General features: G+C 46.1%; 1 protein-coding gene and 1 long non-coding RNA gene across 7 annotated transcripts in view; both read right to left on the reverse strand.

Annotated features, from left to right (window-relative positions):
* Positions 1-17,982, reverse strand: part of NBPF12 (NBPF member 12) — a 35,571-nt gene extending 17,589 nt beyond the window's left edge. The window contains exons 1-16 of one of the 3 annotated variants that reach the window (XM_030935490.1): positions 17,834-17,982; positions 17,521-17,730; positions 15,661-15,763; positions 14,618-14,832; positions 13,528-13,573; positions 12,829-13,040; positions 11,572-11,781; positions 9,732-9,819; positions 8,682-8,896; positions 7,548-7,620; positions 6,877-7,088; positions 5,616-5,825; positions 3,763-3,865; positions 2,713-2,927; positions 1,251-1,323; positions 570-790 (exon numbers count right to left, since the gene is read on the reverse strand). In XM_030935490.1, coding sequence (XP_030791350.1) covers positions 570-790; positions 1,251-1,323; positions 2,713-2,927; positions 3,763-3,865; positions 5,616-5,825; positions 6,877-7,088; positions 7,548-7,620; positions 8,682-8,896; positions 9,732-9,819; positions 11,572-11,781; positions 12,829-13,040; positions 13,528-13,573; positions 14,618-14,832; positions 15,661-15,763; positions 17,521-17,695 — 2,371 coding nt within the window. In that variant the 5' untranslated portion in view covers positions 17,696-17,730; positions 17,834-17,982. The remainder of the gene's footprint in view (positions 1-569; positions 791-1,250; positions 1,324-2,712; positions 2,928-3,762; positions 3,866-5,615; positions 5,826-6,876; positions 7,089-7,547; positions 7,621-8,681; positions 8,897-9,731; positions 9,820-11,571; positions 11,782-12,828; positions 13,041-13,527; positions 13,574-14,617; positions 14,833-15,660; positions 15,764-17,520; positions 17,731-17,833) is intronic. The other 2 variants (XM_030935491.1, XM_030935492.1) reach the window with 2 other exon arrangements.
* A 9-nt stretch (positions 17,983-17,991) lies between these two features.
* Positions 17,992-21,171, reverse strand: LOC115899085. 4 transcript variants are annotated; one of them, XR_004058696.1, is made up of 4 exons: positions 21,129-21,171; positions 20,565-20,647; positions 19,499-20,303; positions 17,992-19,398 (listed from the first exon to the last, which is right to left on the reverse strand). It is a non-coding gene; the product is annotated as an uncharacterized LOC115899085 (long non-coding RNA). The 4 variants fall into 4 exon arrangements; XR_004058694.1 differs by having other exon boundaries at positions 19,499-20,647; XR_004058693.1 differs by lacking the exon at positions 21,129-21,171 and having other exon boundaries at positions 20,565-20,941.
* Between the last annotated feature and the right edge of the window lie 723 nt (positions 21,172-21,894).

Genomic DNA, 21,894 nt, shown 5'->3' on the forward strand with positions numbered 1-21,894 from the left:
ACCTGGGATTACAGGCACCAACCACCATGCCAGCTATTTTTTGTATTTTTAGTAGAGATGCAATTTCCCCATGTTGGCCAGGCTGCTTTCGAACTCCTGACCTCAGGTGATCCACCCACCTCGCCCTCCCAAAGTGCTGGAATTACAGATGTGAGCCCAGCCACCCTGGCCAGAGACTTCTTATTAACAACTAAGACAAGCCAATGAAAAGGAGAGAGAGTCTAGCCTGAGAAAAGTGAATGAGGGTGGGAGGATCATCTGAGCCAATCCTCGCACCTAAGCCTCCTGAGCAGTTGGGACTATAGGGGCAAAAGAACATGCCTGGCTAATGTTTTGTATTCTCTGTAAAGATGGGTTTCACCATATTGTCCAGCCTGGTCTTGAACTCCTGAACTCAAATGATCCTCCCACTTGGGCCTCCCAAAGTGCTGCGAATATATGTGTCAGTCACCGCCCCTAGCTCCATCCTAGTTTCTGAGTAAACCAATATGTACGTGTACAGCCTGTACTCAGAATGGATCTTCCGTAGCCTAGACAGAGGTATGAGACACAAGGAAAATAGAGGATACCTGGGACAAGGTTTAGAGCATCCTGCCATCCATCAGGAGATGATTCACAGTCTATAAGCAGAGTTGAGTCCACTTGGTCTTCCTCCAATGTGACTTTGGAGTTCTTGTGAGGCTGGTTGGACTCAGAAGGGCCATAGCTATTTGAACAAGCTATGGAGAGGACGGCACATTCCTCCACTGAGTCCTCAGGGACTTCCTTTTCTTCTGCCTTCTGCACCTCCCTGATGAGGTGAGACAGAGATGCCAGAAGATTAAACACAGAGGGATTGGAACCCAGGGAGTCCTAGCCGCTTTTGACAGGAGGCATTAGGAGAGTGGTCACAGAAAGCAAACAGTAGGTTCCCTTTAAGAGGGAACAGGCAATCCTCTTCTCTCTGCAACAGAGCATGGTGGCCATGGGAGACAGAGAGGAAGAGAGCAACCGGTGTTCATTGCATTGGACAGATAGGAGCTGAGAAAGAAGAAGACTCAGCTATCCCTGCACAGTACAGACATGACACTCGCCACACACAGAGAAACACAACAGCTGCCACACCCTGTGTCTAAGCTGGGTTGAATTTCACATACTGTGGCCAAGGGGATGCAAGCTTTTGGTTCATCCTACATGCCAGAGAGGGTGTGTCTCTTAGATGTTTTTCATATGTTACCACCCATTACTTGCTCCTGATTATTCAGTGTTACCTGGGGGCACATGATTCCTGTACTTTCTCAGCCTCCTCAACGTTAACATCTTCATCCTCATCTTCATCATTTTCTGTAAATACAGAAGTGTTCGTTCAGATATTTCCCACTTCACACTCTGCAAGCACAGTCAGCTCAATGTGCACAGAGACATGGACATCTAGGCACGGGTCACCATTCAACTGAAAGCTCTCATGGTTTATCTTTAAGAAAAAGCCCTGCCATGGTTTCCTGATCCATCAGGCAATGCATTTCTGATCTGGAGGGCCACCAGCAAGATGTGGCCAAATATTGAAAAGACCCTTTGCTCCCCCATATCACTGGGGACTTGTGCAGCCTCTCTCTGGACTTTGGCAGCTGTCTTCCTCATCCCACCACAAATCTGATTCCCAGGCACAGGCTTGGTGTCCTGTCACAGTTCACATTTCGAACCTAATTCTTTCTCTTAGGAGAGGACAAACTGGCCCCACAGTCCTCTATGCATCAGGAGACTTCACAGGCCCTCTATGTGGCTTCTCCTGTGTTATTCAGGGGCATTCTCTCCATGGGGAGTGCTCCAGTCTGAAGCACCTCCTACAACCAAATGCCCCCACGTCAAGTGTCTTCTCCAACACCACATGCCGAGGGGCTTTATCTCATTTTCTTTTTTTTTTTTTTTTTTTTTTTTTTTTTTTTTTTTGAGACGGAGTCTCGCTCTGTCGCCCGGGCTGGAGTGCAGTGGCCGGATCTCAGCTCACTGCAAGCTCCGCCTCCCGGGTTTACGCCATTCTCCTGCCTCAGCCTCCCGAGTAGCTGGGACTACAGGCGCCCGCCACCTCACCCGGCTAGTTTTTTGTATTTTTTAGTAGAGACGGGGTTTCACCATGTTAGCCAGGATGGTCTCGATCTTCTGACCTCGTGATCCGCCCGTCTCGGCCTCCCAAAGCGCTGGGATTACAGGCTTGAGCCACCGCGCCCGGCCTATCTCATTTTCAAAAGCAGTCGGAAGTGTTCCCACATTTGGATGCTTCAGAACCTCGCAAGAGACACTGCCTGCCTTTGCAGATGGAGAGAGAGAATCTCACGAGGGAAAAATCACTCACTCACCAACAGTTACTAAGAACATTGCCAAAGAGACAGCCTGGAAACCTTCATTCTTAGTCCAGAGCTCTTTTCACTCTAACAAGCACCCTCCTGTCACAGCCGTCTTCCTCTCCTTTACAACTATGGAGATGTTGCCTCAGGCTCCAAATACCATCTTCCATCAAGGAAGGAGAGACATTCGCAATACTGTGACCTCCAACCCCATGGGTTGCAGGGTTTCCCATCTCTGATCTCACCCAGGAATTCCTGGTCATGTCATGGCCACATATGTTTAGTGGGAAAAAACACCACCAATACAACTGTCATTGTGAAAGTACGGAGGTCTGAAGTCTCTCATAAGCCTGGGGTTCTGGGTCATCAGGTCCTATGGAAACCTTACCTGGGGTGAGCTTTCGGACGAGGTGCTGTGCCAGCCTACAACTCTTGGCCAGCTGTTCTCGGAGGTCCCGCCCCTGGGAGTTGGCTGGCTCATCCGGAGTGAGGAGGGCCTGGAGATGCTGACTCAATGCGCGGGAGGCATCTCTCCCTTCCTGCAACTTCTCCCTTAACTGCCTCAGCTCTCGTTCCTGAGAGTGAACCAGGACTTTATATTGCCTAAGGTGAGATAGTAGAGAAAATTTAACAGTGGAATGGGGTGAGTGCTCAGATCGAATATTGCGACAGAGATATCTGAGACAATGTCCTCAAGGAGACCTCCAAGGAGAAGGTCAGCACATGTTTAAAGAAATTTCTGTGGCCAAGAGAAAGAATAAAAAATGGTTTACAGGCTTCCTCTATATCAGAGAGGGCTCCTGTAAGATCCTCGACGACGTTCCATTCATCTTTCCCTTCTATAAACAAAAGTAGGTGTCTTCCTTATTCAGTTTCAAAAAGACATTCATCCTTTCAGTTCCTCACTCTGGCCATGGACATTTCCATGTGAAAATACACAAAGTGCATCTCGCAGTCACTAGATGCAAAGCCATGAACAGAAATGAGGCCAGGTGCAGACGGGGCCAGTTGAAAAGATGAAAGAAGAAAAGAATGACAGGCTCCAGAAGGCAACACTGATTGACCGAAAGGATGAGAAGCCGCAGTCGGTCAGGAGGTGATTCTGACTAAGGATAAGTGCGGTGGTGATGGCGCACCATTTTGAGTACACTGAATGCTGCTGGGTGGTTCCCACTCCTTTAGTTAATTTTGTGTTATGCAAATTTCACCTCAACAATTACTTCTTTCAAAAAGAGAAATCAAGGCTCTGAGAAACAACTGCAACCCATAACTTATTATTATCCCTGTTCTCCGTTTCATAAATCTTTGTGTGTTGTGAGCCTGCCATGGCAATTCCCGCCCTTCCCCAGACCCAGCTTAGCTCTTACTTCGTCCCGCCGAGTGGCTGTAGTTCAGAGATTTACACACCTGCCCACCTGCCTGCATAGGGCCCCCTCACCTGAGCTCCTCAGCTTGCCCGAGCTGCTCTGCAAGCTTCTCCTCCTTGAACTGAAGCTCATCCCGCAGCATAGATTTTAGGAGGTCTTTGCACTCTTCATAGTCTGAGAAAAGACAGACACGCCGGCCTCAGTGAAAAGCTGGACACACAGCGGTGGTCACTGCCTACAGGGCAGGAGCCAGGTCCATCCCAAGGACATAACTGTCCCCAGTACCAGGCTCTAGGCAGGGATTTCCACCTCTTTACTCTTCAGTCTCCCGACTTTCTGGCATCTAATCCTCCAAAATTTACAGACAAAGAAAGAGAAACTCAAGGGCACATCAAGGAAGTTGACAAGATGATTCAACCACAATGAAGTGGAGTCAGAATTCACAGTCCCTGAGGTCTGACTCTGAATGCGGGGCCACTTTCCCAAGCCTTGCAGCCTCTCCTCCAAAACACTGCACTGGGGCATGAAGTAGAGATTTCTTGGACAGTCGGGAAGGCCCCTAGGACTATGGGACTGATGGTTTCCCTTTGACTGGGAATTTCAAGGACAAATATGTCAAAGATCTGAAAAATCTTTGATTTTTAAACCATATCTGCAGATATGATTTTTAAAATCATAACGGAAACATAAAGTATGAGACATAAGACCACAAAACTATGAAGGAAATATGCCCAAATACTAACAAAGTTTGTGTTAATTTAGAAACAGTAGAATGAAGAACTAATAGAGAGTGTTTACTCTGTGCCAATAAATATTTCAGGAGACTCACAAGAAATAGCTCATGTAACTCATTGCAGCAATTTACAGAGGTAGGTATTACTGTAGTACCCTATGAACAGATGAAGAAACTGAGGGACAGACAAGACAAGCTACTTGGATGCAGCCCAGGAGACAGGCCCAGGGTTCCTGCTCTGTACACTGCACTGCTACTTCCACACATTCTCGGCTGCGATCTTTCTTCCTCTTTAGGAACAAAAGCCTGTACCCCAGGAAGCAGGACTTCCCTCTCACCAGGGTACTCTTTGCTTTTTCTTTTCTTTTCTTTTTTCTTTTCTTTTGACGAGTCTTGCCCTGTCACGCAGGCTGGAATGCAACGGCGTAATGTTGGCTCACTGCAACGTCTGCCTCCTGGGTTCAAAGGATTCTCCAGCCTGACTCCTGAGTACCTGGGATTACAGGTGCCCACCACCACGCCCAGCTAATTTTTGTAATTTTAGTAGAGACGGGGTTTCTCCACATTACCCCGGCTGGTATCAAACTCCTGACATCGTGATCCGCCCACCTCAGCCTCTCAAAGTGCTGGGATTACAGGACTGAGCCACCTTGCACGGTCCCTACTCCCTGCTCTTGATGCTGTCAGTTATAGATACCGCAGGTTCTATTAGGAGCAGACTCCTCTTGACGGCCCTCACAGCGGGTACTGTGTACTATCACCAAATTTCCCTCAGGGTCCCTAGAACAGAGCTTTGCCTATCGGGCCTCAACAGAAGCTTGAACTGAATAAAAGTTCACTAGTCCCAGACATTTAGAACAACAGAATAGATGTTATTTGTCTGCCGGATCTTATATTGTACAGAGAGGATTCTTGAAAACATGATTTAGCCTCTTGGAGAAAACAGCTGGTTCTGTGCCTGCGTCCGAAATCAGTAACTGCGATTTTACCTCTGACTGCACACATGGAAAGTTGAGAAATACTTTGGTACCTTTGTCTTCCAACTTTAACAAAATGTGAAAATACCCATTTCTTTTTTCCTACAAGTAAGGGAAGGATTAAAATAGATTTGATGGAGAGAGAATTCAGTTTCTCAGAGAGAAGACAGGACATCATTCATCACTTTTGTGATGGTGAGCCGACAGAACTTACTATAACTGTTCTGCTGGTTGGCCAGGAAGTAGGCCACTTGAGTTACAAGAAATTTCTCTCTAGTGTTTCTAAACCGTTGTTTCTTCTCTGCCAGCTGTGGGCGCAGTTTCTCGTTGATTTCTAGAGTGTTCATCTCTGACTTCTCACTGGACCAAGGGCCCGCAGATACCACCATGCTGACGTTTGTAGTAGAAGAGGTGGAGCCAGGGACTGGGGAGAAAAAACCCAAACACATGATGAGTTAATAACTGGTGAAATCCAATAGGTTGAATCAGGACTGAGGGATGTCACTGACAGCCTTGTCCACTGATTTGAAGATGCTGTTTCCCTGGTTTCACTCTTCTCATCTCCACTCTTGATCTCCTTTAAGTCAACTTGTCTGAGCTACGCAGTCACCTTGAAACCAGGACACAAACGCTTCCACCCTTTTCTTGCTTACAAGTTTCTGTAAAGCAAGGCTGGGCTCTGAGCTTTTTACCCCATGAGTGGCCAATGTTTCTGTGTAGCTCAAGAGACTGTTTTGTGTTTCATTAATTTGTTTGTTTGATTGTTTAGTTGGTTTTGGTTTTTTATGTTTTGTTGAGAGGGAGTCTCACTCTGTCGCACAGGCTGGAGTGCAGTGCCATGATCTCAGCTCACTGCAACCTCTGCCTCCTGGGTTCAAGGGATTCTCATGCATCAGATTCCCAAATACCTGGGATTACAGGCACCAACCACCATGCCAGCTATTTTTTGTATTTTTAGTAGAGATGCAATTTCCCCATGTTGGCCAGGCTGCTTTCGAACTCCTGACCTCAGGTGATCCACCCACCTCGCCCTCCCAAAGTGCTGGAATTACAGATGTGAGCCCAGCCACCCTGGCCAGAGACTTCTTATTAACAACTAAGACAAGCCAATGAAAAGGAGAGAGAGTCTAGCCTGAGAAAAGTGAATGAGGGTGGGAGGATCATCTGAGCCAATCCTCGCACCTAAGCCTCCTGAGCAGTTGGGACTATAGGGGCAAAAGAACATGCCTGGCTAATGTTTTGTATTCTCTGTAAAGATGGGTTTCACCATATTGTCCAGCCTGGTCTTGAACTCCTGAACTCAAATGATCCTCCCACTTGGGCCTCCCAAAGTGCTGCGAATATATGTGTCAGTCACCGCCCCTAGCTCCATCCTAGTTTCTGAGTAAACCAATATGTACGTGTACAGCCTGTACTCAGAATGGATCTTCCGTAGCCTAGACAGAGGTATGAGACACAAGGAAAATAGAGGATACCTGGGACAAGGTTTAGAGCATCCTGCCATCCATCAGGAGATGATTCACAGTCTATAAGCAGAGTTGAGTCCACTTGGTCTTCCTCCAATGTGACTTTGGAGTTCTTGTGAGGCTGGTTGGACTCAGAAGGGCCATGGCTATTTGAACAAGTGCCGGCACATTCCTCCACTGAGTCCTCAGGGACTTCCTTTTCTTCTGCCTTCTGCACCTCCCTGATGAGGTGAGACAGAGATGCCAGAAGATTAAACACAGAGGGATTGGAACCCAGGGAGTCCTAGCCGCTTTTGACAGGAGGCATTAGGAGAGTGGTCACAGAAAGCAAACAGTAGGTTCCCTTTAAGAGGGAACAGGCAATCCTCTTCTCTCTGCAACAGAGCATGGTGGCCATGGGAGACAGAGAGGAAGAGAGCAACCGGTGTTCATTGCATTGGACAGATAGGAGCTGAGAAGAAGAAGACTCAGCTATCCCTGCACAGTACAGACATGACACTCGCCACACACAGAGAAACACAACAGCTGCCACACCCTGTGTCTAAGCTGGGTTGAATTTCACATACTGTGGCCAAGGGGATGCAAGCTTTTGGTTCATCCTACATGCCAGAGAGGGTGTGTCTCTTAGATGTTTTTCATATGTTACCACCCATTACTTGCTCCTGATTATTCAGTGTTACCTGGGGGCACATGATTCCTGTACTTTCTCAGCCTCCTCAACGTTAACATCTTCATCCTCATCTTCATCATTTTCTGTAAATACAGAAGTGTTCGTTCAGATATTTCCCACTTCACACTCTGCAAGCACAGTCAGCTCAATGTGCACAGAGACATGGACATCTAGGCACGGGTCACCATTCAACTGAAAGCTCTCATGGTTTATCTTTAAGAAAAAGCCCTGCCATGGTTTCCTGATCCATCAGGCAATGCATTTCTGATCTGGAGGGCCACCAGCAAGATGTGGCCAAATATTGAAAAGACCCTTTGCTCCCCCATATCACTGGGGACTTGTGCAGCCTCTCTCTGGACTTTGGCAGCTGTCTTCCTCATCCCACCACAAATCTGATTCCCAGGCACAGGCTTGGTGTCCTGTCACAGTTCACATTTCGAACCTAATTCTTTCTCTTAGGAGAGGACAAACTGGCCCCACAGTCCTCTATGCATCAGGAGACTTCACAGGCCCTCTATGTGGCTTCTCCTGTGTTATTCAGGGGCATTCTCTCCATGGGGAGTGCTCCAGTCTGAAGCACCTCCTACAACCAAATGCCCCCACGTCAAGTGCCTTCTCCAACACCACATGCCGAGGGGCTTTATCTCATTTTCAAAAGCAGTCGGAAGTGTTCCCACATTTGGATGCTTCAGAACCTCGCAAGAGACACTGTGCCTGCCTTTGCAGATGGAGAGAGAGAATCTCACGAGGGAAAAATCACTCACTCACCAACAGTTACTAAGAACATTGCCAAAGAGACAGCCTGGAAACCTTCATTCTTAGTCCAGAGCTCTTTTCACTCTAACAAGCACCCTCCTGTCACAGCCTCCTTCCTCTCCTTTACAACTAGAGAGATGTCGCCTCTGGCTCCAAACACCATCTTCCATCAAGGAAGGAGAGACATTCGCAATACTGTGACCTCCAACCCCATGGGTTGCAGGGTTTCCCATCTCTGTTCTCACTCAAGAATTCCTGGTCATGTCATGGCCACATATGTTTAGTGGGAAAAAACACCACCGATACAACTGTCAGTGTAAAAGTACAGAGGTCTGGAGTCTCGCATAAGCCTGGGATTTTGAGTCATCAGGTCCTATGGAAACCTTACCTGGGGTGAGCTTTCGGACGAGCTGCTGTGCCAGCCTACAGCCCTCAGCCAGCTGTTCTCGGAGGTCCCGCTCCTGGGAGTTGGACGGCTCATCCGGAGTGAGGAGGACCTGGAGATGCTGATTCAATGCACGGGAGGCATCTCTCCCTTCCTGCAACTTCTCCCTTAACTGCCTCAGCTCTCGTTCCTGAGAGTGAACCAGGACTTTATATTGCCTAAGGTGAGATAGTAGAGAAAATTTAACAGTGGAATGGGGTGAGTGATAAGATCGAATATTGCGACAGAGATATCTGAGACAATGTCCTCAAGGAGACCTCCAAGGAGAAGGTCAGCACATGTTTTAAGAACTGTCTGTGGCCAAGAGAAAGAACGAAAAGAGGTTTACAGGCTTCCTCTATATCAGAGAGGGCTCCTGTAAGATCCTCGACGATGTTCCATTCATCCTTCCCTTCTGTAAACAAAAATAGGTGTCTTCCTTATTCAGTTTCAAAAAGACATTCATCCTTTCAGTTCCTCACTCTGGCCACGGACATTTCCATGTGAAAATACACATAGTGCATCTTGCAGTCACTAGATGCAAAGCCATGGACAGAAATGAGGCCAGGTGCAGACGGGGCCAACTGAAAAGATGAAAGAAGGAAAGAATGACAGGCTCCAGAAGGCAACATTGATTGAGTGAAAGCATGAGAAGCCGCAGTCAGTCAGGAGGCGATTCTGACTAAGGGTAAGTGGGGTGGTGATGGCGCACCATTTTGAGTACACTGAATGCTGCTGGGTGGTTCCCACTCCTTTAGTTATTTTTGTGTTATGCATATTTCACCTCAACAATTACTTCTTTCAAAAAGAGAAACCAAGACTCTCAGAAACAACTGCAAACCATAACTTATTATTATCCCTGTTCTCTGTTTCATAAATCTTTGTGTGTTGTGAGCCTGCCATGGTAATTCCTACCGTCCCCAAGACCCAGCTTAGCCCTTACTTTGCCCCACCGAGTGGCTGTAGTTCAGAGATTTACGCACCTGCCCACCTGCCTGCATAGGGCCCCCTCACCTGAGCTCCTCAGCTTGCCCGAGCTGCTCCTTGAACTGAAGCTCATCCCGCAGCATAGATTTTAGGAGGTCTTTGCACTCTTCATAGTCTGAGAAAAGACAGACACGCCAGCCTCAATGAAAAGCTGAACACACAGCGGTGGTCACTGCCTACAGGGCAGGAGCCAGGTCCATCCCAAGGACATAACTGTCCCCAGTACCAGGCTCTAGGCAGGGATTTCCACCTCTTTACTCTTCAGTCTCCCGACTTTCTGGCATCTCATCCTCCAAAATTTACAGACAAAGAAAGAGAAACTCAAGGGCATATCAAGGAAGTTGACAAGATGATTCAACCACAATGAAGTGGAGTCAGAATTCACAGCCCCTGAGGTCTGACTCTGAATACGGGGCCACTTTCCCAAGCCTTGCAGCCTCTCCTCCAAAACACTGCACTGGGGCATGAAGTAGAGATTTCTTGGACAGTCGGGAAGGCCTCTAGGACTATGGGACTGATGGTTTCCCTTTGGGAATTTCAAGGACAAATATGTCAAAGATCTTAAAATTTTTTGATTTTTAAATCATATCTGTAGATATGATTTTAACAATCATAACAGAAACATAAAGTATGAGACATAAGACCACAAGACTATGAAGGAAATAAGCCCAAATACTAACAAAGTTTGTGTTAATTTAGAAACAGTAGAATGAAGAACTAATAGAGAGTGTTTACTCTGTGCCCATAAATGTTCTAGGAGATTGATAAGAAATAACTCATATAATTCATTGCAGCAATTTACAGAGGTAGGTATTACTGTAGTACCCTATGAACAGATGAGGAAACTGAGGGACAGACAGGACAAGCAAGTTGGATGGAGCCCAGGAGACAGGCCCAGGGTTCCTGCGCTGCACATTGCACTGCTGCTTCCACACATTCTTGGGTGCATCTTTCTTTCTCTTTAGGAACAAAAGCCTGTGCCCCAAGAAACAGGACATCCCTCCCACCAGGCTACTCTCTGCCTTTTTTGTTTGTTTCTTTTTTGATGAGTCTTGCCCTGTCGCCCAGGCTGAAGTGCAATGGCATGACCTTGGCTCACTGCAACCTCTGCCTCCTGGGTTCAAAGGATTCTCCATACTCAGCCTCCCGAGTAGACAGGATTACAGGTGCCCGCCAGTACGCCCAGCTAATTTTTGTAATTTTAATAGATACGGGGTCTCTCCACGTTGCCCAGGATGAAATCAAACTCCTGACCTCGTGATTCACCCGCCTCAGCCTTCCAAAGTGCTGGGATTACTGGACTGAGCCACCCTGCACTGGCCCCTACTCCCTGCTCTTGATGCTGTCGGTTATAGATACTGCAGGTTCTATTAGGAGCAGACTCCTCTTGACGCCCCTCACAGCGGGTACTGTGTACTATCACCAAATTTCCCTCAGGGTCATTAGAACAGAGCTTTGCCTATTGGGCCTCAACAGAAGCTTGAACTGAATAAAAGTTCACTAGTCCTAGACATTTAGAACAACAGACTAGATGTTATTTGTCTGCCAGATCTTATATGGTACAGAGAGGATTCTTGAAAACATGATTTAACCTCTTGGAGAAAACAGGTCATTCTGTTCCTGTGTCTGAAACCATAACTGAGATTTTAACTCTAGACCCACCCCCAATTGACTGCAAACATGGATGTTTTGAAATACTTTGGTACCTCTCTCTTCCAACTTTAACAAAATGTGAAAATACCCATTTCTATTTTCCTAGAAGTACAGGAAGGATTAAATTACTTCTGATGGAGACAGAATTCAGTTTCTCAGAGAGAAGACAGGACATCATTCATCACTTTTGTGATGGTGAGCCTATGGAACTTACTGTAAGTGTTCTGCCCCTTGGCCAGAAAGTAGGCCACTTGAGTTACAAGATATTTCTCCTTGGTGTTTATGAACTGATGTTTGTTCTCTGCCTGCTGGGGGCGCAATTTCTCATTGATTTCTAGAGTGTTCATCTCTGACTTCTCACTGGACCAAGGGCCCGCAGATACCACCATGCTGACGTTTGTAGTAGAAGAGGTGGAGCCAGGGACTGGGGAGAAAAAACCCAAACACATGATGAGTTAATAACTGGTGAAATCCAATAGGTTGAATCAGGACTGAGGGATGTCACCGACAGCCTTGTCCACTGATTTGAAGATGCTGTTTCCCTGGTTTCACTCTTCTCATCTCCACTCTTGATCTCCTTTAAGTCAACTTGTCTGAGCTGCGCAGTCACCTTGAAACCAGGACACAAACGCTTCCACCCTTTTCTTGCTTACAAGTTTCTATAAAGCAAGGCTGGGCTCTGAGCTTTTTACCCCATGAGTGGCCAATGTTTCTGTGTAGCTCAAGAGACTGTTTTTTGTTTCGTTAATTTTTTTGATTGGTTGGTTGGTTTTGGTTTTTTATGTTTTGTTTGAGAAGTCTCAGTGTGTCGCCCAGGCTGGAGTGCAGTGGCACGATCTCAGCTCACTGCAACCTCTGCCTCCTGGGTTCAAGTGATTCTCGTGCGTCAGCCTCCCAAGTAGCTGGGATTAGGGGCACCAACCACCATGCCAGCGATTTTTTTGTATTTTTAGTAGAGATGCAATTTCGCCATGTTGGCCAGGCTGCTTTCGAACTCTTGACCTCAGGTGACCCACCCACCTCACCCTCCCAAAGTGCTGGAATTACAGATGTGAGCCCAGCCACCCTGGCCAGAGACTTCTTATTAACAGCTAAGACAAGCCAATGAAAAGGAGAGAGAGTCTAGCCTGAGAAAAGTGAATGAGGGTGGGAGGATCATCTGAGCCAATCCTCGCACCTAAGCCTCCTGAGCAGTTGGGACTGTAAGGGCAAAGGAACATGCCTGGCTAATGTTTTGTATTCTTTGTAAAGATGGGTTTCACCATATTGTCCAGCCTGGTCCTTGAACTCCTGAACTCAAATGATCCTCCCACTTGGGCCTCCCAAAGTGCTGCGAATATATGTGTCAGTCACCGCCCCTAGCTCCATCCTAGTTTCTGAGTAAACCAATATGTATGTATATAGCCCGTCCTCATAATGGATCTTCCGTAGCCTAGACAGAGGTATGAGACACAAGGAAAATAGAGGATACCTGGGACAAGGTTTAGAGCATCCTGCCATCCATCAGGAGACGATTCATGGTCTATAAGCAGAGTCAAGTTCATTTGGTCTTCCTCCAATGTGACTTTGGAGTTCTTGTGAGGCTGGTTGGACTCAGAAGGGCCATAGCTATTTGAACAAGCTATGGCACATTCCTCCACTGAGTCCTCAGGGACTTCCTTTTCTTCTGCCTTCTGCACCTCCCTGATGAGGTGAGATAGAGATGCCAGAAGATTAAACACAGAGGGATTGGAACCCAGGGAGACCTAGCCGGTTTTGACAGGAGGCATTAAGACAGTGGTCACAGAAAGCAAACAGGAGGTTCCCTTTAAGAGGGAACAGGCAATCCTCTTCTCTCTGCAACAGAGCATGGTGGCCATGGGAGACAGAGAGGAAGAGAGCAACCGGTCTTCTTTTCACTGGATAGATAGGAGCTGAGAAAGATGAAGACTCAGCTATCCCTGTACGGTACAGATATGACACTCACCACACACAGAGAAACACAACAGCTGCCACACCCTGTGTCTAAGCTGGGTTGAATTTCACATACTGTGGCCAAGGAAATGCAGTCTTGTGGCCCATTGTAGATGCCAGAGACAGGTGTGCCTCCTAGACCTTTTTCATATGTTAAAATCTATTACTTGCACCCGATTATTCAGTGTTACCTGGGACACATGATTCCTGTACTTACTCAGTGTCCTCAACGTTAACATCTTCATCCTCATCTTCATCATTTTCTGTAAATACAGAAGTGTTCGTTCAGATATTTCCCACTTCACACTCTGCAGGCACAGGTCAGTCCAATGTGCACAGAGACATGGACATCTAGGCATGGGTCACCATTCAGCTGAAAGCTCTCATGGTTTATCTTTAACAAAATGCCCTGGCATGGTTTCCTGATCCATCAGGCAATGCATTTCGGATCTGGAGGGCCACCATCAAGATGTCACCAAATATTGAAAAGATCCTTTGCTCCCCATATCACTGGGATCTTGGGCAGCCTCTCCTGGACTTTGGAAGCTGTCTCCCACATCCCACCACAGATCTGATTCCCAGGCACAGACTTGGTGTTGTGTCACAGTTCGCATTTCGAACCTAATTCTTTCCCTTAGGAGAGGACAAACTTGCCCCACAGTCCTCTATGCCTCAGGAGACTTCACAGGCCCTCTATGTGGCTTCTCCTGTGTTATTCAGGGGCATTCTCTCCATGGGGAGTGCACCAGTTGAAGCACTTCCTACCACCAAATGCCCCACATCAAGTGCCTTCTTCAACACCACACGGCGAGGGGCTTTATCTCATTTTCAAAAGCAATCGTAAGTGTTCCCACATTTAGATACTTCAGACCCTTGCAAGAGACAATTTGCCTGCCTTTTCCGATGGACACAGAGAAACTCAAGAAGGATAAATTACTCACTCACCGACAGTTACGAAGAATATTGCCAAGGAGACAGCCTGGGAACCTTCATTCTAAGTCTACAGCTCTTTTGACTCTAACAAGCACCCTCCTGTCACAGCCTCCTTCCTCTCCTTTACAACTAGAGAGATGCTGCCTCTTGCTCCAAAGACCATCTCCACCAAGGAAGGAGGGACATTTGCAATACTGGGACCTCCAAACGCATGAGTTTCCCATCTCTGATATCACACAGGAAGTCCTGGAAGGGCCACATATGCTTAGCAGAAAAAAAACAACACCGATACAACGGCCATTGTGAAGGTACGGAGGTCTGGAGTCTCTCATAAGCCTGGGGTTTTGGATCATCAGGTCCTATGGAAACCTTACCTGGGGTGAGCTTTCGGACGAGCTGCTGTGCCAGCCTACAGCCCTCAGCCAGCTGTTCTCGGAGGTCCCGCCCCTGGGAGTTGGCTGGCTCATCCGGAGTGAGGAGGGCCTGGAGATGCTGATTCAATGCGCGGGAGGCATCTCTCCCTTCCTGCAACTTCTCCCTTAACTGTCTCAGCTCTCGTTCCTGAGAGTGAACCAGGACTTTATATTGCCTAAGGTGAGACAGTAGAGAAAATTTAACAGTGGAAACGGGTGAGTGATAAGATCGAATATTGTGACAGAGATTTCTGAGACAATGTCCTCAAGGAGACCTCCAAGAAGGTCAGGACATGTTTAAAGAAATGTCTGTGGCCAAGAGAAAGAATAAAAAATGGTTTACAGGCTTCCTCTATATCAGAGAGGGCTCCTGTAAGATCCTCAACGACGTTCCATTCATCTTTCCCTTCTATAAACAAAAGTAGGTGTCTTCCTTATTCAGTTTCAAAAAGACATTCATCCTTTCAGTTCCTCACTCTGGCCATGGACATTTCCATGTGAAAATACACATAGTGCATCTTGCAGTCACTAGATGCAAAGCCATGGACAGAAATGAGGCCAGGTGCAGACGGGGCCAATTGAAAAGATGAAAGAAGGAAAGAATGACAGGCTCCAGAAGGCAACATTGATTGAGTGAAAGCATGAGAAGCCGCAGTCAGTCAGGAGGCGATTCTGACTAAGGGTAAGTGGGGTGGTGATGGCGCACCATTTTGAGTACACTGAATGCTGCTGGGTGGTTCCCACTCCTTTAGTTATTTTTGTGTTATGCATATTTCACCTCAACAATTACCTCTTTCAAAAAGAGAAACCAAGACTCTCAGAAACAACTGCAAACCATAACTTATTATTATCCCTGTTCTCTGTTTCATAAATCTTTGTGTGTTGTGAGCCTGCCATGGTAATTCCCGCCCTTCCCCCCAGCTTAGCTCTTACTTCGCCCCGCCGAGTGGCTGTAGTTCAGAGTATTACACACCTGCCCACCTGCCTGCATAGGGCCCCCTCACCTGAGCTCCTCAGCTTGCCCGAGCTGTTCTGCAAGCTTCTCCTCCTTGAACTGAAGCTCATCCCGCAGCATAGATTTTAGGAGGTCTTTGCACTCTTCATAGTCTGAGAAAAGACAGACACGCCGGCCTCAGTGAAAAGCTGGACACACAGCGGTGGTCACTGCCTACAGGGCAGGAGCCAGGTCCATCCCAAGGACATAATTGTCCCCAGTACCAGGCTCTAGGCAGGGATTTCCACCTCCTTACTCTTCAGTCTCCCGACTTTCTGGCATCTAATCCTTCAAAATTTACAGACAAAGAAAGAGAAACTCAAGGGCATATCAAGGAAGTTGACAAGATGATTCAACCACAATGAAGTGGAGTCAGAATTCACAGCCCCTGAGGTCTGACTCTGAATGCAGGGCCACTTTCCCAAGCCTTGCAGCCTCTCCTCCAAAACACTGCACTGGGGCATGAAGTAGAGATTTCTTGGACAGTCGGGAAGGCCTCTAGGACTATGGGACTGATGGTTTCCCTTTTAATGGGAATTTCAAGGACAAATATGTCAAAGATCTTAAAAATCTTTGATTTTTAAATCATATCTGCAGATATGATTTTAACAATCATAACAGAAACATAAAGTATGAGACATAAGACCACAAGACTATGAAGGAAATATGTCCAAATACTAACAAAGTTTGTGTTAATTCAGAAACAGTAGAATGAAGAACTAATAGGTAGTGTTTCCTCTGTGCCCATAAATGTTCTAGGAGATTGACAAGAAATAGCTCATGTAATCCATTGCAGCAATTTACAGAGGTAGGTATTACTGTAGTACCCTATGAACAGATGAGGAAACTGAGGGACAGACAGGACAAGCAAGTTGGATGGAGCCCAGGAGACAGGCCCAGGGTTCCTGCGCTGCACACTGCACTGCTGCTTCCACACATTCTTGGGTGCATCTTTCTTTCTCTTTAGGAACAAAAGCCTGTGCCCCAAGAAACAGGACATCCCTCCCACCAGGCTACTCTCTGCCTTTTTTGTTTGTTTCTTTTTTGATGAGTCTTGCCCCGTCGCCCAGGCTGAAGTGCAATGGCATGACCTTGGCTCACTGCAACTTCTGCCTCCTGGGTTCAAAGGATTCTCCAGCCTCAGACTCCCGAGTACCTGGTATTACAGGTGCCCGCCACCATGCCCAGCTAATTTTTGTAATTTTAGTAGAGACGAGGCTTCTCCATGTTGCCCAGGCTGGTATCAAACTCCTGACCTCGTGATCCGCCCACCTCAGCCTCCCAAAGTGCTGGGATTACAGGACTGAGCCACTTTGCACGGTCCCTACTCCTTGCTCTTGATGCTGTCGGTTATAGATACTGCAGGTTCTATTAGGAGCAGACTCCTCTTGACGCCCCTCACAGCGGGTACTGTGTACTATCACCAAATTTCCCTCAGGGTCCCTAGAACAGAGCTTTGCCTATCGGGCCTCAACAGAAGCTTGAACTGAATAAAAGTTCACTAGTCCTAGTCATTTAGAACAACAGAATAGATATTATTTGTCTGCCGGATCTTATATTGTACAGAGAGGATTCTTGAAAACATGATTTAACCTCTTGGAGAAAACAGCTGGTTCTGTGCCTGTGTCCGAAACCAATAACTGCAATTTTACCTCTAGGCCCATACCCACCTGACTGCACACATGGAAAGTTGAGAAATACTTTGGTACCTCTCTCTTCCAACTTTAACAAAATGTGAAAATACCCATTTCTTTTTTCCTACAAGTACGGGAAGGATTAAAATATTTTTGATGGAGAGAGAATTCAGTTTCTCAGAGAGAAGACAGGACATCATTCATCACTTTTGTGATGGTGAGCCTATGGAACTTACTGTAAGTGTTCTGCCCCTTGGCCAGAAAGTAGGCCACTTGAGTTACAAGATATTTCTCCTTGGTGTTTATGAACTGATGTTTGTTCTCTGCCCGCTGGGGGCGCAATTTCCCGTTGATTTCTAGAGTGTTCATCTCTGCCTTCTTACTGGGCCAAGGGCCCACAGGTACCATCATGCTGACGTCTGTGGCAGAAGAGGTGGAGCCAGGGACTGGGGAGAAAAAACCCTGAACACATGATGGGTTAAAAACTGGTGAAATCAAATAGGTTGAATCAGGACTGAGGGATGTCAGTAACTGAAATTCTTAACTTACTGTTGAGAAAAACAAGATCAGTCCCCACAGCACTTTCGGATCCTTAACCACAAAAACAAGGTTCCAGGTGTCTGAGTTCAGAGCTAAGGCACTGCCAGTCGCTCAGTCTCACAAGAGTGAGGAAGATTGTGGCCAGCGTGCCAGGTAACGGTCTGCAGTTGCAATAACAGAATTAGAAGGTGGGGGTGTCATGGAATCTTAGGAGCCTCCATTCCAATTGCCCCAGCTTGGCTGAAACACAGGCACCCTGGTCACCACCAATTGGCTCATTCCTTCACCATTCACTCTCAATATTCACATACTTTTGTGACAATGCCACAGACCCATCTCTTTCCCAATACATTTAAGCACATTCCTCACTGTTTATCTCTTGTCTGCACAACATCATCAAGGCAGAAACAGTTTCCCAACAGGTTATATTTTCTTAATGGCAGTCATGAAGTCACCCCACCTGTTCTAAGTTAAAACTGATCTTAAGCCTTTTCTACAAGTGTAAGATACGAAACTGATATCCTCTGCATCTTCTGCAATTTTTTCTCTATCCACTAGAAAATGAATGAATAATTCTTTTTTTAAAAATGTTTTCTTTCCTGTCTCAGTATTCTTCTTGCTGCATCTCATTGTTATGTTGATTTCTTTTTTCTTACTGGGGCACCATCTTGGCTTTTCATTACACTCTAGACCAGTTTGACATCCCTATGTCCAAAGCTCTTCCTCTATGTGGGTTGATTTGTATTTAATGGCACTGAGCACCACATTTCATACTTGTCAATTCTGGATGTCATTCTAGTGCCTCAGGAACTCTTTTCAAGGTATCAAGTGATCAAACTCATGTATATAGCGGTCTCCTGAAAGCCTGTGTGACCATCTATCTTAGGAAGTTTCATAAACCTGACGCTATTTTGTTGTTTCCCTTTCGTTTTCCCATATACTGGAAAGAACAGGGCCATGAGCGGTTCTTATGGAATATGTTTTGATATATATTTTGTTGAGTTGGACTAACACCATTCATTTTTGGTTTCATTTCACTAACAGAACATGGCAAGATCAAGGTTATGGTCAGGGTTGGCTGGTGATCCTCACTGGTGCAGCAGAAGGTGAGTTTGAGATGAGAGGAATGAGTAGGAAAGAGCAATCCCCTGAGCCACCTCCTCACTTTCTCAGCTTCCATCCCCACCGAGGTTTTGTGAGCCTGGAACTTGGGAGACTGTTCTGTAGCCCAGGTCTCCTAGGATTGGCTGCTGGACTTGCCTGAGTTGTGGGTGCACTGGGTGTGATCCTGGGCCGCTCAGCATTCATGTGGAAGTGAAGGAACGAGGACTGGATCAATCCCATTTGAAGGCGTGCCTCACTGCAGCCCGCACTGTCCTCCAATGACACTGTAAGGATACTGCTTTGAGAGGTATCAACAGCTTTAAGTAAATGTATTTTCCAGGGTCTGGGAGACCTGACGTTCTGTGTCATAATGAAAATCTGTCAAGTTTCTTCATTTTAAAAATGATAAAACTGCAGGTTCACAAAGTTACATGGCTTACTTGAGGTCACACAGGGATGAGTTTTCAGCACTGCCAATAACAGCAATCACAGTCATTATTCAGTCATTGTTCTTAGGATCCATATAATTCAGTAAATAGTCACATAATTATTTCGTACATATTTACTGACCAATTCGTACAAGGCATTTTGCTCAAAACTGTGCTCATATTTGGATGTTGTATCTTCACCATAATCCTTAAGGTAATGCTATTATCCATATGTAACAGGTAAGAAACCTGAAGAAGAGGGATAGCAAAGCATGTCTTTGGACATATTTCCATTTTTTGGTCTTTGTGATGCTGGAAGAATGACCAGAATGAGTCACAGGAAGAGTAAACATACCTGGATTATTTTCCAGGACAGAGGTGTCCCCTCCTAGAGTACTGGGACCAAAATTCTCAAGTGTCTGAAACCTTGCTTTAATATTATGGGAAATAACCTCTATCACCTGGAATTTCCCTGAAACTTTGGAATATACAGGAGAAGTATGAGACTTGGGTCTTCCCTTGGCTGTGTTTAATTCACTCTTCTATGGAATACCAATGATTCTCACTAAGACTTTTGCCTTTTTATAACCACAGTGTACGTTTTATGGAGATGATTTTACACTTTGCTCTATTTAGAAAGAATAAATATGAGCAATGGTTTAGGTTTTATGCCCTGGACTTAATATTTTTCTGATTCCTGTTTTGAGATTAAATTCCCACGTAAATAGAAAAATGCTTATGATTTCTCGTAAGGCCCAGTTTGTTATTAGTTTGAGTTTTTGAAGATGAAGCACAGACCTTGGATTTTACCTTTGTCTGTCCCCATCAACACCACTCATTCTCTCTCAGTATGACCTGGACTTGCCCCTGCACTTACCCACGTCCTGCTGAAGCATCTCCATGCACTGTCCAATTCCATCAGTGACTCAGGCTCCTCCCAAGGCTCCCTGAAATGGACACAGGGATCAGGACGTCAGACACATTCCAGACACAAACGCAACCCATACTCTAGAGCAGGCAGCTGTGTTCCCACTTCCCGAATGTTCCAGTGATGTCCTAAAACTGAAAGGAACACTTTCCCTTTTTAGGGGTCAGTTCTTCATGCCTCCGATCTAGTGAACACAACTGTCCTGAAATTGAAAGAGCTTGCTAAATTTCAGGTTTCTTGTTAGGTGGCTAGAATAGATTTATAAGACTTCCTTACTTACCCATGACTGCTGAAGTTTGAATTCCTAGCAGTATGATTCCTTTTCTAGTAAGGGGAGCAGCTTAGGCAAGATTGGCCATGTTGCTGTGCAAAAAGAGGTCAACTTAATTTCTACACAAAGCATGCTTGAATTTGAAACTAGGGCTTCCACTCTTCCAAAGTTGGACTGTCACTGCCTCAGGCATGTGTCCCGAAGAGCTCGTGGCTCTGCTGTACTCAAAATAAAGTTTAAATGGAGCCCAGCAAGCCAGATGTCCTTCTCCTTTACTTCTAGGTTCCCTCAACATAGTAAGACCCCGGTGTCTCTGAAAATAAAAAATGAAAAATTAGCTGAGCATGGTGGCACACACTTGTAGTCTCAGCTACTCAGGAGGCTGTGGCAGGAGGATTTCTTGAGCCTTGAATCACAGCCGGGTGGGGTGGCTCACGCCTGTAATCCCAGCACTCTGGGAGGCTGAATCTGGAAGATTACTTGAGCCCAAGAGTTTGAGACCAACCTGGGAAACATGTTGAATCCCCATCTCTACAAAAAATATGAAAATTAGCCAGGCATGATGGCACACACCCATAGTCGCAGCTACTCAGGAGGCTGAGGTGGGAGGATTGCTTGAGCCAGGAGGTGGAGGTTGCAGTGAGCTGATATCCTGCCACAGCACTCTAGCCTGGGCAACAGAGTGAGGCCCTGTCTGAAAAAAAAAAAAAAATGCAAAAACTAAAATAAAATTGCTATAAGGTTAACACAAAAAAATGCATTCATACTCTTACGTTAGGCATTGGTTTCTTAAACAGGACACAAAAAGCAGTAACCATAAAGGAAAAGATTGATAAAGTATAATTTCATTACAATTAAGAATCTCAGGCTGGTGCAGTGGCCTATGCCTGTAATCCCAACACTTTGGGAGGCCAAGGCAGGTGTATCACTTGAGCCCAGGAATTCCAGACCAGCCTATGCAATGTGGCAAAACCCCATCTCTACTAAAAACACAGAAAAGAGCCGAATGTATACTGCAGTAACTTTTCAAAGATTTCTTTGACACAAAGTTCTCAGAAATCTTAAAGCTGGCATTTCAGAATAGAAAAAAAGAGCTTCTGAGTGTGGTAGTGCTCCCCTGTAGGTCCCAGCTACTTGGGGGCTGAGGCAGGAGAATCACCTGAGCCTTGGGAGGTCAAGGTTGTGGTGAGCTGTGATTGTGCCACTGCACTCCAGCCTGGGCAACAGAGTGAGATCCTGCCTCAAAAAGAAAAAAAAAATGTTAAGAGAATCTCCATTCATGAATAAACACCATTAAAAGAGTGAAAAAGCAAGCTACAGATTTAAAAAAGGGAAATGC

This window comes from Rhinopithecus roxellana, chromosome 8 (assembly GCF_007565055.1).
Source record: "Rhinopithecus roxellana isolate Shanxi Qingling chromosome 8, ASM756505v1, whole genome shotgun sequence".
Classification (NCBI taxonomy): domain Eukaryota; kingdom Metazoa; phylum Chordata; class Mammalia; order Primates; family Cercopithecidae; genus Rhinopithecus; species Rhinopithecus roxellana.